The sequence below is a fragment of the Chiloscyllium plagiosum genome, chromosome 36 (assembly GCF_004010195.1).
Source record: "Chiloscyllium plagiosum isolate BGI_BamShark_2017 chromosome 36, ASM401019v2, whole genome shotgun sequence".
Taxonomy (NCBI): Eukaryota; Metazoa; Chordata; class Chondrichthyes; order Orectolobiformes; family Hemiscylliidae; genus Chiloscyllium; species Chiloscyllium plagiosum.
The window spans coordinates 14,652,072-14,668,763 of NC_057745.1; the positions used below are offsets into that span (position 1 = coordinate 14,652,072).

A 16,692-nucleotide genomic window follows, 5' to 3' on the forward strand; every position below is an offset into this window, starting at 1 on the left:
ATGTTTGAAGTGCAGACACCAACATTCCCTCAAATTATAGTTTTTGTACTGTGTGAATCTCCGAGGTCTGTGCATGGTAGCACCTTGTGGAAGTTGAAACCAATACGTTGGCCCACTGATCGGCCTATGCACATTCATAGACTCCTTCCAATGTGGTAGCAAGCCAGTCAACCTATCGACTCCACACCGATGTTCCAAAGAGCATTCCACACAGACTCACCTCATCCCAGTAACCCTGTATTTCCCACTGCTAATCCACCTAACCTACACATCCCGAGACACTATAGGCAATTTAGTATGACTAATCCACCGAACCTATACATTTTTGGACTTTGGGAGGAAACCAGAGCACCCGAAGGAAACCCATGCAGACATGGGGAGAATGTGCCAACTCCACACAGACAGTCAGCCAAGGCTGCAATCGAACTGGGGTCCCTGAATCACTGTGCCACCCTAAATAGTGAAAAGTCTGTACTTGGATGGCCATATTTTCACTGGGCAGTGGCCAGTTAGGTATTAAGTAATCATTGGTTCTTAACAATGTTATTAACTGTGCATTTCACCTCATTAAGATGCAATTTTCAATCCCACAACCCACTGCAAGAAAACTCAATGCCAAGAATTCTTGACATGGAAGTCAGAGCAGGTTACCAGCAAAGAACCTATGTGTTGGTCACCATGCAGCAGCATCACAGGGTATGGGTATGGGCATGAGGTATATATATATATATATATATATATACACACACACTCACTCACTCACTCACACACATACATACACACACACTCTCACTCACATACACACTCACACACACACTCACACTCACACACTCATACTCTCACACACTCACAGTCACGCCCACACTCTCACACACTCACACTCACACTGTCTCTCTCTCTCTCTCTCTCACAGGCACTCATACACCCCCCAACATGCACGCACACATAGGTTTGCGGGGTGAATTTGTGTTTGCAGAGTTACATTTTATTTTGCTCGAAAACTGCATGAATCCATGTAAGATTCATTAAATCCCCTTTTTAGATTAGAAACAGTCTGAACTTTGGGGCACAGACAGCCACACAGGGCACCTCACGCCTTCAGTGCATTATCTGGGCTAACATGGCGCCTATTGTTAAAGTTCATTACAGAATGTAACTTTAAGAAAGTTCTGAAATTTACATATGAAAGAACTGAAACCAATCTGCCCATTCTAAAAGATAAGAAATTTAACAAACAATCCAGGTCTTTTTCAATATATAGTTTCAGTAACATCACACTCTAAATTTTTGCTATAAATTCTGTATCCTACGACCTTCTGCTCCACAGCACCTGATGAAGGAGCAGCACTCTGAAAGCTAGTGCTTCCAAATAAACCTGTTGGACTATAACCTGGTGTTATATGATTTTAAAATGTGTTCAAATGGAATAATATCTGGACAACATCTAAGCTTGGGCTGAGAAGTCGTGAGAAACATTGTGCAACACCAGTGGCAGGCAATGACTATCACCAACAAGACAGGTTCCAATCATTGCCTCTTGACATTCAGTGACATTGTCATTGTAAGAATCCTCAATATCAACATTCTGGAGTTGACTCTTGATGAGATACCAAACTGAACCAGCAACATAAATACTGTGGCTACCAAAGCAGTTTAGAGGCTGTGAATTCTGTGACAAGTAACTTGCCCCCTGACCCTTCAGAGACTGTCCACTCTCAGCAAAGTACAAGTCAGGGGTGTGATGGGCTCCTCCCCATTTGCCTTTCATTGTTCAGACCATTGAGTACAGATGTTGGGACGTCATGTTGTTGTTAAACAGGAAGTTGGTGAGGCCACTTTGGAGTACTGTGTACCACTTTGGTCACCCTGCTATAGGAAGGATATTATTAAATTGGAGATGATGCAAAAAAAATGATTTGCAAAGGTGTTACCAAGTTGAAGGGTTTGAGTTATAAGGAGAGGCTGGGACTTTTTTCACTGGAGCATAGGCGATTGAAGGGTGACCTAATGAAGGTTTTTAAAATCATGTGGGGCATAGATAAAGTGAATAGTAAAGGTCTTTTTTCAAAGGTTGGGGAGTTCAAAACTAGAGGATATATTTTTAAGGTGAGAGAAGAAAGATTTAAAAGGCGCCTGAGAGACAACCTTTCCATGCACAGGGTGGTTCATATATAGAATGAATTGCCAAAGGAAGTGGTAGTTGCAGATACAGTTACAACTTCTAAAAGATGTTTGAACAGGTACGTGAACAGGAAAGGTTTAGAGGGATATGGGCCAAAAGTAGTTGAGAGTGTGGTACTGGAAAATCACAGCCCATCAGGCAGCATCCGAGGAACGGGGGAACCGATGTTTTGAGCATAAGACCTTCAGGAATGTAGGAAAGTTGGACGAGTTTAGTTTGTGATACTTGGCATGGACAAGTTGAACCAAAGGGTCTGTTTCCATGCTGCATAACTCTATGACTCTATGAATGCAACCCCATCAAATCTCAAGAAGTTTGACACCGTCCAGGCCAAAGGAATCCACTTGATATCTCCCCTGTCTGACATCCATTGCATTTGTTGCAGCACTGTGTACTATCTACAAACTGCACTAAAGCAAACTCTCAAAGTTCCTTAGTACCATCCACACCTGTGATCTTGCCTAACTAGAAGGACAAGGGTGGCAAAATCATGGAACACCTACAAAGATTCCCTGCAAGTCACAAACCATCCTAACTGGTAAATGTATTGATATTCCTTCAGTGTCACCATGACAAAAACTTGGAACTCCCACCTAAGGGCACTGTGGCTAACCTACACCACATGACTCTAGGGTTTCCTGAAGTGGGGGTCAGAACCTGAAATGGTGTTGCCAGCTGTAATTTTGGGCTGTCAGTTTCTGCGACGCCAGTTGCTTCTGTGAAACTCTGACCAACTTATAACAGTTGTGCTCGCTCCCCTAACAGGGCTCTCAGTGTCACAGCTTTCCCCAGCCCATAGCCATATCCTCAGTTCTCACTGAGTGGATTGCAACAATTTTCAAGCTTCAAAATGGGGTCACAGAGGGAAAAAGGTTGTGAGGCAGTGGCATATATTTGTGCATTCCATTCAGCTCCATAAGTGCTGTTCTGGAAGGCAGGTCCTTGGCTGAGTATCTGTTGATGCTTCACCCTGAACTGTTGGTCATTGCTGTTTTTTTCCGTCAGTGGTAGTTTCTCTTTGCCTTCCACTTGCATGGATAGGGCATGGTAAGTAGGTAGATAGGTCCCCAGGCTACCTAGCTGGAACCAGAATTGCACCCGCACTGTTAGCATTATTCTGAACAGCATGCCAGCAAACTAAGCTAACTGGCTGCCATATTTATACATGCACATCCGTAATCAACAGTTGTAGATGCTTTGATCAGCCTGTTCAGACATGTTATAACACTCCTCTGGAGCAGGTGAGACTTGAATTTGGGTCTCCTACCTAAGAGGTAGGAACACTACCACTACCACAAGTGCCCTTAGTTAACAGTTACAAGATGAATTTGGAAATTAAAGGGTAATGGGCTCAGTATTTGGAGAGTTAAGTCCCAAAGGAAAACATCAGCATAGTTTGTCGGATCTGCCGAACATTTAACGTAGTTTTCAGTATTATGAGGCTGAATGAGATCCTAAACAGGTTTATATTTTATTTTGGGATCAGTCTCATTTGAAAATAAGTGCAAGACTTAACCAGGAAACATTTTGCATAGTCTAAAAATTGCAAATAACACACTGATTCAATGAGGTGATTAACTGTTTCTGTTAATTCAAGTACAACTTCAAACTGATTTGTATCTACTCTATTCACTCATGGTAACCAATTTTTGCTGCAAATGATTTTTTTTTACTCACTATCCATTTTTCTAGCCTTTTAGATGCATGTTCTATTGTCATCAAAATCTACAAAATAATAAAAACTAAAGAGCAGTTTAAGCATTATCCCTGTAATGTCTAAGACATTTTGCAACAGAAGACTTACTAATTATCTAGTTTTAAATCTTGCTAAACTGTGAAACTGGTTCTTTGCTATATTTGACTTAAAGATAAAGATCTTTTTTATCTTGCAGCTAATGTTCATTTTAAAGTGTGTACAATGTGCATGAGTTCACCTGAATAAAAATGTTTGACTGATGCTGCTTAGCGATATCAAGACCGTAAAAGTTATAATTTCTACATTTTTACAATCTTTTTAGATGGGCAAACCTCAGAGCAGTACCCAGAAAGTTTGGAGAAAATCGAAGATTGTTGAGGGGCAAAATGGTCATGAGAAAGCTATGAATGCACAGAAGACAATTGTTCCACATCCCCCTCAAATTCCAAACCTCATGGATAATGTCGTAGAAAGATGTAGTCCCTTCCAAGAAAGTAAAGCAATGCCGTTAAGGAAAACATCATCTGACTCTGCAGAGGTCCCTACAGAGCAGCCTGCCCAAGGATATGACAGATCATGGACTCCAAGTAACAACTTGAAGACAATCAAAGCCATGCCTTCAGCATCAAAGGAACCCTTTTCAGGTCTATTTGCAGATGGAAATTTTGACATCATACAGCCTGCAAATTGCCGCTCTGCCTTTGAGGGTCATGACCAAATCTCCGGTCTAACTCCAAGTTTGCCAGAAGAGTTTGCTGAGCATGCTCATTCAAAGCTTGAGCTTCTTTGTGCCAATGAAAATATAGCTTTGTTTTCCTGTAAAATTTGGAAAGAGGACTGTCTGCTAATCCTCTTGTTTATTACTAACCGCAGCAGTGTGGAAGTTCATAATGCAACAGTCAACTTTGCATTAACTGACGAATTGCAGGTAAATACAATCTAGCAGTGGTATAGTATTGAACAGTTAAAATAAGGCAACTTGCTAAAATTAAGTACTTTTTTTTTACTTTGTCTCATTAAAAGATTATTGGAATTAAATATTGTCTGAAGTTTTTAAACATTATTGGGATTTGTGGTGTACATTACTTATAAAAATAAACCCTTTAATGCTGATCATATAAAATTCTGAAATAAAACCACAATTGTATGAATGTATATTTTAACATTAGAATTAGAGTTTCTCTCCCTTCTCTTGGTTTCTCTCTTAATCCCCCTTGTCGTGCGCTTTCGAAATGCACACATTATTCCTCAGCTTTGAAATCAGGCAGTCGGGCATGTGATGTGCTGTGCAGCAACTTAATGCTAGAAATCCTTTGGCTTTTGATTTGGGAAAGTTGTTTATCATCATCTCAGGTTTGCTTATGGATGGATGAGCAATAATAAAGATGGCTAACTTCAAAGGGATAGAGATAGGTAGGTGAGTGAGCAAAGATCTAGCAAATGGAGTTTCATGTGGAAAAGTGCCATTTTCCATTTTGGCAAGAAGAATGAAATCGAAGCATAATATCTAAATGATGACAGTTCTGAGATGTAGAGGGATCTGTGTGCTCCAGTGCATCAATCACAAAAGTAGTTGGGAAAGCCAATGAGCATTATTGAATTCTAAAGTAGGGAGGTTATAGTTCATTTATTCATGACATTGGTGCGACCACATCTGGAGAACTGTGCACAGTATTGTCATAGAGATGTACAGCACGGAAACAGACCCTTCAGTCCAACCCATCCAAGCCGACCAGATATCCCAACCCAATCTAGTCCCACCTGCCAGCACCCGGCCCATATCCCTCCAAACCCTTCCTATTCATATACCCATCCAAATTCCTATAGAGTCATAGGGTCTCCTTATTTAAAAAAAAATGTTGAAAGCAGTTCAGAGGACATTTAGCTGTAATAGGTGGGTTTCCCTATGAGAAAAGATTTGTCAGGCTAGGCTTGTATCTGCTGGAGTTTCAAAAAGTAAGAGGTGACTTGATTCAGCATCCGAAGGGGACTTGACAGGTTGGATGTGGAAAGGATGTTTCCTCTTGTGGGCGAGTCTAAAACTTAACAACAATGTTTTTTTTTTAAAAGGTCACTGTTTAAAAATAAGGGAGCACTCATTTAGGACAGATAGGAGGACTTTTTTTTCTCAGATGGTTGAAAGTTTTCTTCAAAGTGGTGGAAGCAGTCTTTGAATATTTTTAAGGCAGAGGTGGATAGATTTTTGATAAAGGGGTGAAAAGTTACTGGGGGTAGGTGGGATTGTTGAGTAATTAGCCATCATCTTATTGGATGGAGAAGTGAGTTCAAGGGGCCAAGTGGTCCAGTCCTGTGCCTAATTCATGTGTTCATATAAGGAGTTTACTTTGTGGAGGATCTCTTGCAACCTTAACCTACAGGAGGATCACAATATGTTACCATTTTACCAGATCATATTTTTCATTGATTAAATGGGATAGTGTGGTGCATTAATAATTTCAACCTTAACGTTTCTACTTTTAATGTTTCTTTATATAATTATGCAGACTTCTGAGAGCACGGACTTCCCTTTTCCATTGGTGCAATCCCAAACCACAGTCAAATGTCACCTCTGTCTACAGATGGTGAAGCCATGTACCCAGGTGCTACTCACAGGACACCTTACTTATCAGCTAGAGTCCAGTCATTGTACCCAGGAGGAATTTACACTCACTCTATTTTTAATTGATTTCATCAGGTATGAGACTAATGTGCAGCAAAATAATTGGTTGATAAACATTGCTATGAATAAGTGTGTCTGTTAGCTTGTTGAGATGGAAGATTTGTTTTCAGACGTTTCGTGACCATACTGGGTAACATCATCAGTGAGAGTCTCTGGTGAAGTGCTGATGGTATGACCCGCCTCTCTATTTATAGGCCGTGGTTACTTAAGGTGGGTGATGTCATTTCCGTATTTTTTTTCCAAGAGAAGGTAGATAGGACCTAAATCAATAAACACATTGATTTCGATCCTATCTACCTTCCCTTGAAAAACAGAACCGGAAATGACATCACCCACCTTAAGTAACCAAGACCTATAAATGGAGAGGTGGGTCATACCATCAGCGCTTCACCAGAGATGATGTTATCCAGTATGGTAATGAAACGACTGAAAACAAATCATCTCGCTCAGCGAGCTAACTTGTCATCAAACTGAACTACAAATCTTCTCAAAAATTGCTTTGAATTTCAGAATGAATTGCTGTATTACAAGTTTGGTTATTACTCTTTGAATATTGAATGTTCTTTGCAGTTTTAAATATTGATGCTTTCTGTTGTGCTGTTTATAGAAAGTGTTTCTGTATATTGAAGAAATTTGCTGAAACTTATTCAAATAACTTTATTTGTAGTTTTTGGCACTTGCACATTTGCTTATCATAATGAAATATCAGGAATAAAAGGTCCAAATGTAACTAGCTGTTAAAGGTCCTGAATAAATTGGGTATTAGTATTCTAATCCCAAGTGTATAAGAACCTTAGCTCATAACTGTGTTGTTGAGGATAATGGCCAAGTATTTGGTCCTTAATATCTGTGTCATGTTATTCTCAAGCTCCTGTTAACCTCCTGTGGGGAATGTGGTTGTGAACTACAACCTTTGGGCCTTCACTTTGCTTGATGGGCAATTAAAATATTTAACATCATTTGAGCAGCACAGTTATGAAAAAAGCATTTACCTGAAAATACTAAGGTGTAATATCTCTGCGCTGATTGAACTACTGGCTGTGAATGTTGATATCCTGAGGTAGTTGATCACATAGCCTGTTCTGAGTGGAAGGAGAAGGAGCAGCTACAGAATTCATTGGCACGGCTGGCTGTTGCCTGGGAACAATCCAACTTACTGTCTTTTTAATCCTGTAAAAGGAAGTGCAGACTCACCTGTCATCTGTGGGACAGTCGCTGGCCAAGTTCTCTTATAATTGGATCGAAAATGAGGAATATAAAACTCTTGGGGAGGTGTTGAGTATAATACACTTTAGGTATTTTCCCAGATGCTGATGCATTCAGTTAAGAAGAATGGATTGACACTTGCTATATTTCAGTCTTTTTTTTGCAGGCTGATAAACCCATACTGGAAGGCAAGCAAATTCAACAGCCCTTGAAGTTTTTGGCTTGGATCCTAGTTTTTGTTGAGAGGGGTGTCCAGTGCTACAGCTAGAACCTCATTATTTTCTATTAGATTACTGCCATTGAGCTTATACTGTATTCCCTGAAATGCTAAACAAATCATCTTCCTGTTGGTGAGAGCATTGAAAATAAGTGGGCATGGATTTAAGTCACTTGGCTTAAAAATCAGTGTGACATGAGGATAACCCTTTTCATGCAGTAAGTAGTTAGGATCTGAATAATGCTGCTCATGTGCTGGAAGTGCAGGTTCAATCAAGACACTCAAAATTAGATTGTTATCTGAAAAGAAAGCACAGAGCTATGGGAAGAAGTCTGGGAGGTGACACTAGGTATGATGGTCCTTTAGAGAGCTACCACAGAAATTATAGGCCTAATGTTGCCTTCTGTAAATAGCAGTTCTGTGAAATCTTCTCTGTTTTAGTGTGAGGAGATACCATCTGGAGTTCAGGGTATGCCATACAGTAACAGTTAAGAATAACTAAGGAAGAGTTTCCTTAAACTGTGTCCTAACATATTGTAGCAGCCAATTTCGGATGAAGGTAGCTGACATGTTTGGATCGTGATCCCACTTTAAATGGTAATATCTATGCGTGAGGGAATAATGACAGAGTAAATTATTTTGCAAATACAAAATGTCTTTTTTGCGTCTTGCATTAAGTGAGCTAAAGAATGCTTGGGTATGGTCAAAAGTACCTTTCAGACTGTAATTATTTGACTTTTAATAGCAATTAAATAGTTGTATTTCTCAGCTATAATGTCATTGGGTGACTTGGAGAGGAGTGTCACTTATTCCTAATGCTCATTTGGAGAGTAGATGCAGACATGATGAGCTGAATGGCCTCTGTGCACTGTAACAATTCATTAATATTAGGCTGTTGGGAACAAAACTTACTCAGCGTACTCAAGTTATAACAGTGTATGTAGATGATGTATTTTTAACTAAAAATTGCTAGGTAAAGACAAGTATACAAGGCAGTATTTACAAGACAATGAACTCCTTTGTGCCTAATCAAATTATACAACTTACAAAGTGGCCATAGCACCTCTGCCTGTTAACAAGTTAGCTTCACTTGCCTGTTCTTACAACGGAAGAAAAATTTCTTTCAACAGTGAGAGAATAAGTGCCATCCATTTTACACATGTAAAGATAAATTTTACCTTGTTTGCATTCAGAGTTATTAGAGAGCCTGATAGAGAACAAAATTGGCAATGATTACAATGATGGGATAATATTTGTTGTTTTTTAAGCACCATCCTTGTACTAAGGTTGGAATAAGGAAATGGTCTATCTTCACAAAACAAACCCTGTGCATCTAGATTGGACCTCGCTGATTTGTTTAGCTCCTGTACCTTCTAATATGAAAAACTGGATAAAATTGGTATTATCCAATTGGTCCTCAATACAATTGTACTGGTACTGTCCTGATGAACTCATGAGATTAAATGCAACTTTTTGACAAGTACATGGTTAGAATTATTGTTCTCATTTGATAAGCCCTCTGACTTTGTTCACTTGTCTGTCTACTTCCAGGCCATTAAAACTGACCACTGAAGAATTTGGGCACCTCTGGCTTTCACTTTCCAACGATGTGAAACAAAATCTCAGCTTTGCACCAAATTCACCTGTAGCTCTGAGTTCAGCACTTCATACACTGCAGAAAGAACTGAAGCTACATATTGTGGATATTATAGGTAACATCTATTTATTATACAGCTGAAATTATATATTAATGGAGTCAGTGCTTGTGCAAGCCTGACCTGAAAATATTTCATTTTACTTTGCATTTTCGGTCAATTTTCCCCCTCATCTCTGCTGAATTCTTGCTGAAGAACCATGCTGAATGTGATTGTTGGCCTGATATCTTATGTTAAGTGGGCACTATTCATTTGTGAACCTTGCCCATGATTGTCAGCTGTCCAGGTGACTACAGTGGGCTTCATGGAGAAGTGTGATCCCTGACTCATTCAACACCAACATGTATTCATTTACCATGAATCAGAAGAGCCATCTATGCAGACAGCAGATTTTAAACGATGCCCCAAAGTATGCAGTCCTAGGAGGAGCTTCCCTTGGAAGGCTTTATATTTGGAATAATTGCTAATTCTGATGAATTTTAAAACAATTTACAGCTGACTTTAATCTGTGAAAAAGCACCTAGGATATTGGCCATGACAGTATTGTGACTGGCATCACTTCTGTCAAATGGCTAACAATGGGTATGGATATACCATACTTTAATCCAAAACAAAAGGGCTTTTAAATGTCATGTTTGTTTATAGAAGACATTGTCACATGTGAAGAGAATGGTTTGGAACACTTTAAATATGTGCAAGAAGAATAAAACTAATAATCTCAATGTTTTGCCCTTTACTCTCTCCTAATATCCATTTTCTCAAATTCATCCTTTTCTGTGCTTCCCTTTTCAACCGATTGATTTATAGAACTGAATAGAAAATAGTAGAATAGCACGTTAGACGTTTTCCAAATAGATCTTCCTGCTGATGTGTAATTACCTACGACTGGCCAGTTGCTATGTTTTGGACTGACCTTGTGGTTAGCATTGGTGCAACAGCCTAATTCCACAGATATCGTCAGTTACACAATCGGGCCAGTAGATGTCAGTGGCAACCTGTTTAAACACAGCAGTTTGTTCAGAATGCCTGCTTATAAAAGTGACTACATCTACCCAGAGAATGAAGTAAAATGAGTCTGGAGAAGGAAATGGGGATGGAATCTTGTTGAGTGGGTGGGATTTTGTTGCTGGCAAGAAACCTATGCTACTTTATCCATCAAATCAAATGTCAATTTGGCAGTGGTGAGGTTAGAATCAAGGGTCAAAGGTCTTGCTTACTAAGAGTTGCTGTGTAATCAAAGGGTCCGCAGAGTGACATTGATTGTTGCTACAGTTGGAATAAAAGGCATTAGAACGCTGGGAGGCACAGAGCAAATCAGGCCACTGGGACCTACTGTGGGACACATAGGGTGGGAGTTGGGTGGGAGTGCCGGTAACAACGGCAGAGGGGTTGGTTCTCGGCTGCCTCCTATTCCAACCTGATTTGTAACCCCTTGATCAGGCAACCAAACCCCTTCCCAAAAAAAAACTGTCCACCACGATCACCAGATGGCACACTGGCTGCACAGTTTTAGCTGCTGTATAGAGGCACCTCCACTTGCAGCTTGCTTACTCCTGGAAATGTTGGGATGAGGCCCTCAAGTGGACCACTTCAGAGCTTTGGTGAGCAGTGGGATGAGAAGGTCAGCCTCGGGTCTTTCCACTCCTACATAAATCTGACAGAGGCCGGAAGGCAGTGGGATTAGGTAAGACACCACCCCATCCAATTAAATGCCCCTTGCATGTCCAAACACCCCACTAGTGAAAACAGAAGATTCTGTTTAGGAAATGGGGAGAGAAACTTGATTGTGATGGCTGGCTGCCTTTCTGAGAGTTTTAATCCCTCACCTCATTAGCATTTTTAAAGTCATTGACTAAACATCGTAAGATCCCAACCGATTAGCATTAATAACTTGTTAATTCAAAGAATTTATATTAGGATTCTCAATCTCACGTTCTTCTCTTATTATCCTGCAAGCACCTTTTTGTAAAGGAACATTCTGCTAATGACTACCTGCACACTGGAGAATGGATATTTAACATACTTTTGCTTTGTTACGCACTCATCAAACTTGTTCCTGACTTAATCAGGAACTTGGACTCATTAAGCTGGTTTTAGCAAGCAAATACTTAGTTAGTTTGCATTTGCTTGCTATGCCTTCTATTTCAGTAGAGGCATTAATCCATTTCAAACACCCAAAAACATTCTCAATAGTCTGAGGTGGAGATGGGTTTGATCTTCACATTTGGTTTAGCAATATATATTTACGGTTATAAATATTAATTTACAACCTCCAGAAATTAACAGCTATGTTTGGAGAATGCTCTCATTTCAAAATGTCTCTGTTTTTGTGCTGCACTACACAGTCACCCTCCAAATGTGTTAGTGTCATGGCCCATTTTGTTGAAAAATAATTTTTCTCCTCTTATTGGATTCTCTTGAGGAATTGGTTTAGCTCAGTTGGCTGGATTGTTGGTTTACAGAGCAGCGTGATGCCAACAGCATGGGTTCAATTTCCATCACCGGTTTGAGGTTACCATGAAGGATCTTCTTCTCAACCTCTTACCTTGCTTGAGGTCTGGTGGCCCTCAGGTTAAATCACCACCAGTCACTTCTCTCTCTGAGAGAGCAGCCCCTATGGTCTTTAAGACTATGGCAACACAACAATTCTTTCTTGAATTCACCTCCACTTCTGCCATTTATCTTTCTCTTTTGATTTTGTTTCAGTTGTGTGAAAAGTTTTGTTTTTTTCTTTTTCCTTCTGTCTTCATCTCTTCTCCTCCTGCTCTATTTTTTACTTTGTAATCCTCTTTTTTCTTGTTTCACCTCTTATTTCAATGTTTTCCAAACATTTTCCAGTTGTGACTCAATTTTGGTGTTCACCCATTGCCATGACCCCAAACCCTTGAGTGTAGTTTTTTTTGCAGAGGTGGGGGACTGCAGTGAGGAATGTTGGGAAGGGACCTGTGGCAGCGATTCTTCTCCATTGGATTTGCAGCATCCAGATCTCACTATTTGGCTGGGTTAAGTTGCATCCACCTTCCAAACACATTCCAATGATTTAGAGGTGTCCCAATGCGTTTAGCACTCATCGTTAACTCACTGTTGCTGCCTCAGAGTTCATGGCCCGAGAACATCGGTTTGTAACACCTCTAGGAGTTAGTTTGGGAACCTCTGTTATTTTCTGTACATTCTACCCTATCTCTGTTGGAAACAATATAGAAAATGTTGAGGAAGAAACTTGAGTAAGAGAAAATAAAAAGTGCTCAATACTGGTCTTTATTACTATCTGTTGTGTTGAGACTGGCTCCTCATTGGGTGCCTTTTTATATTGCCATATTTGAATCAATTTTGAGTAGGGAAATTGGCGAAAACATCATGGTCAGTAGACCCTAATGGAACTAAGTGTTTAAGTAAATTACTTTCATCTGAAGCTGCATGCATGTTTGATAACTAAACAATCCATCTAATCAGTACAGACAAAAACCCAGCCTCCCCGCACCTGATGTCCTAGTGTGAGCATTTCTCAGCTGATCTTTTTTTGTTTCTGCCATTAGATATCTGGCAATTGTCCCAGCTAGCAGCCAACTTGAACTCTGACCAGGAGTTGAACCTGGAGTTTTGCTGCTGTGCATGGCTCAACCCTGGGCAATGGGTTTGATAGCAATCAGGGAGAAGCCTAATCCACTACTTTTGTAAAGTGTGGCTCTTTTGACAGGAATTTGTTAGAAATTTAGGCAAATGCATTATTGCCAATTAAGATATTGACCATAAATAAAGTTAATTAGCACCACCCAGCAGTCCAGGGGTGGTTTGTAAACTGCAAGAACATGTGCAACTTGAAACAGCCTTCACTACATCCTTTGTTTCTATGGCCCTAAACTGTTCACCCTTTTCGGTAGCTCAGTCCTGACTGTCTAATTTAATGTTGTTATCAGACAAAGTTTAATATATGCTGTTTATTTGTTTGGATTGAGTTGGGGCGGGGGGAAGAAATGATATTGAACGAACCATGGACAGAATGCTACTTGGCTTCAGCTCATGGTGTTATGGACAGTTAGGTGGGAATGAGCATGTTCTCCCTCGTCCCTGGAATGCTGTAGCATCTTGTTCCACAATGAGCATATTTTTATACACTGACCTGAACTGGAATGTGTTGGAATTGTCTTGGTTCAGAAACTAGTGAATGGGATTCTTCTCACAGAACATAGACCTCAGTTTACATTCAGTATTGCAATGCTAGCTATAAAATGTATGTTGGCAAAAGTAAGCATTGCCCCACACTGAAGTATTTCACTGTGCTGAGTATGGAATATTTGTCCAAATTAACTTTTCCTTTCTTCTGCAGGAACAGAAGGGATTATAGCATGCCAACTGCTTCCATCAACACCCTGTTTACTTCACTGTCGATTTCATGGTGGGATTTTATCAGTGTGGCTGCGATCACCTTGCAGTGTCCTTCCAGACTGTATGTTATATGAATGCCAAAAGGTGATGCAAAATGTTCAACTTTAGCAAAAACTCAAGCCAAAACTAAAGTGGACTGGCTTATCTAAGCTTCATTGTGGTTTGCAGAGGTTTTGAGTAGATTGGACTCAAGATGACTGAAGTGTTTGGTGCAAGATTTTTTGTTAATGATCAGTGAGGATTGTTTGTTCAAGAACAGTGACACAACACAAAAATGGTTAACCATTGTCAGTAATGTTTAATTGCGGAATAAGAGAGTTTTGCAATAATTAAAACAACCTGATACAGCAGCTACGTGACTGATTTTTGTAGTGTCTACGATAGATTTGTCTTCCTGATGGTTTCTTTGAGAGATACTCAAATATTTCACTTTGATATCATTTCCAAAGTGTTTTTTTTAGAATGTAAGTTCCAGTTAAGACCTTGGCAATTGCCAAGATGTAGCAATGAATTGCGAGCGTGTGCTAGTGGGAACTAGAAGAAATTAGATAAAACATATTTGAAATTTTGGACATGTTGGGATTAATGAAATAAGTGCACAGTTTCCTAGATTTTTAAATGCCAATAGCCTTTGGATGCTGTAATATATTTACAGTTTACAGGTGGGCTTAAAAGTTCTCATTTTTACAATTTCACCAAAGTGCACGCCAATTTATTCTGCCTGTGGTACAACTTGAAGTAAGTTATGTATTGGTAATCTATTCAAATACCTGAAGTATTTTGTACATATTTTTGTCTTTTTCTAAGCACCGAAATGATCAAACCTGTATTCTTTATATTAAGCATTAATATTGAATCTTGTTTGCTGTAGTTAGAACTGAAACACAGGAGCAGTGAAGCAATGTCCTGTACTAAGCAGCAATTTACTGCTCAAGTGTTTAAGCTCTAACACTCAAATTCATTACAAGAGCTCTACTGGTTTGTTGCACTATAATTAAGTGAGTTTGCTTCTTATTTTTTGCACTGTGGACAAGATAAAAGTAAATCAGGGAAGACTTTTCATGGTGAAACAGGTCAACCCTGTATGTAATTTAATAGTGTTTATCGAAGACTAACCCAAAGCCTTATGTTTGTATAATAATCCAAGCTGGTTTGTACCTATGGTACAACCTCCCTATTTAATAATGGATATGTATATCATATATATAAAAATCATATTGTACGTGATTTATTATGATTTTCTTAAGCACCTGTAATTTAATAAATATACCATGCTTAAAAAAAGTCTTTCATCCATATTCTGACTTCTATCCTGTTTCTCAGTACACAGCTGCTTCCCATATCATCTTCCTATGAATCGTACTTCACAACCTGGAGTTGCATGAGTTCAGACTCATCACCGGCACTGACCAGTCAGAGTTGATGGTACTGCGCCACTGTGATGTAGTCTGGTTTCTTTGTAGATACTTAATTCAGTGTGAAATATTTACTGATTCTTTTACCATTCTCTTTTCAAAGTCAAAATGCATATGAACTATGTACATTTCTTTAGAAAAAAAGCTTTTTAACTTGATCTGCTTTAAGTTAAATATTTATAATTTAAATACAAAGTGACGATATTAAAGGACTTTAAATAAAAACAAGTACCAGCAAAACAAAAGACTCATTGGCTGTTTAGCTCATTTTTATTTGGTATTTTGTTGGTGTAGCATAGTTACATTTATTGGTCCAAACTTTGGTCTCCAAGTAACCCTGTGAAGAGCTTTGAGGGTCAATTTGACATGTCTGAGAGGCTATGCGAATTCAAGTCATACTTATTTTACACAACCAACCTCAGCCGTTGGGATTAACAGATGGTTCCATCTTTTTGTATCTAGCTGTCAGCTTCATTATATACAGCTAATGAAATGAGTGGCATAAATGTAATCAGATTGGCAGAAAATACTCCAAGGCTGATTATTATCGTCTTTGGCAATGTGGTCTATCAATGTTGTGGGATTATTATTAATCTATAGGCTCTGCAGTTTTTCCATGATCAAATAGCTTCTTGGACAGACTAACAATGGGTCTGAGATCTTCATGTGATAATGACCCCTGCATGGAGGACTTCAATGTCGAACACAAAGTGGCTCAGGTGGACCATTGCTAACTGAGCCGAGTCTGAAAAGGCATATCTGAGAGACTGTGTCTATAGTAGGTGGTGAGGAAACTAAAAGGGGAGAATAAACCCACGAGCCAGTCATCATCAGTCTGCTTATTGCAGTATTGATAGAGGTGATCGCCACATAGCTATTGTGGAGACGCAGTCCCATGTTCACATTGAAGATGTCCTCTATTGTGTTGTGTGGCACTACCGTCATATTAAGTGAGATGGATTCAGAGCTAGGCAACCATGAGGATCTCTAGAACAGCAGCAGAACTATTTTCAACCATAACCAGAATATCCACACTCCTCCATCACTATCAAATTGAGGAATAAACTCTGGCTCAATGAAGACTGCAGGAGATCATGCCAGGAGCAGCACCAGGCACATCTAAAGAATGAACTATCAACCTAGTGAAGCTACAACACACGGTAACCTGCATGCCCAAAGCAGAAGCAGCATGCAATAGACAGGGCTAAGTGATTCCACCACCAAGGGCAGCACTGTGGCTCAGTGGCTAGCACCG

The 16,692-nt window shown here is 39.6% G+C and overlaps 1 protein-coding gene across 2 annotated transcripts in view; it reads left to right on the forward strand.

Annotated features, from left to right (window-relative positions):
* Positions 1-15,306, forward strand: part of ap4e1 (adaptor related protein complex 4 subunit epsilon 1) — a 61,973-nt gene extending 46,667 nt beyond the window's left edge. For both annotated transcript variants that reach the window (XM_043677376.1, XM_043677377.1), the window contains 4 exons: positions 4,201-4,806; positions 6,383-6,573; positions 9,533-9,693; positions 13,964-15,306. In XM_043677376.1, coding sequence (XP_043533311.1) covers positions 4,201-4,806; positions 6,383-6,573; positions 9,533-9,693; positions 13,964-14,130 — 1,125 coding nt within the window. In that variant the 3' untranslated portion in view covers positions 14,131-15,306. The remainder of the gene's footprint in view (positions 1-4,200; positions 4,807-6,382; positions 6,574-9,532; positions 9,694-13,963) is intronic.
* The last annotated feature ends 1,386 nt before the right edge of the window (positions 15,307-16,692 follow it).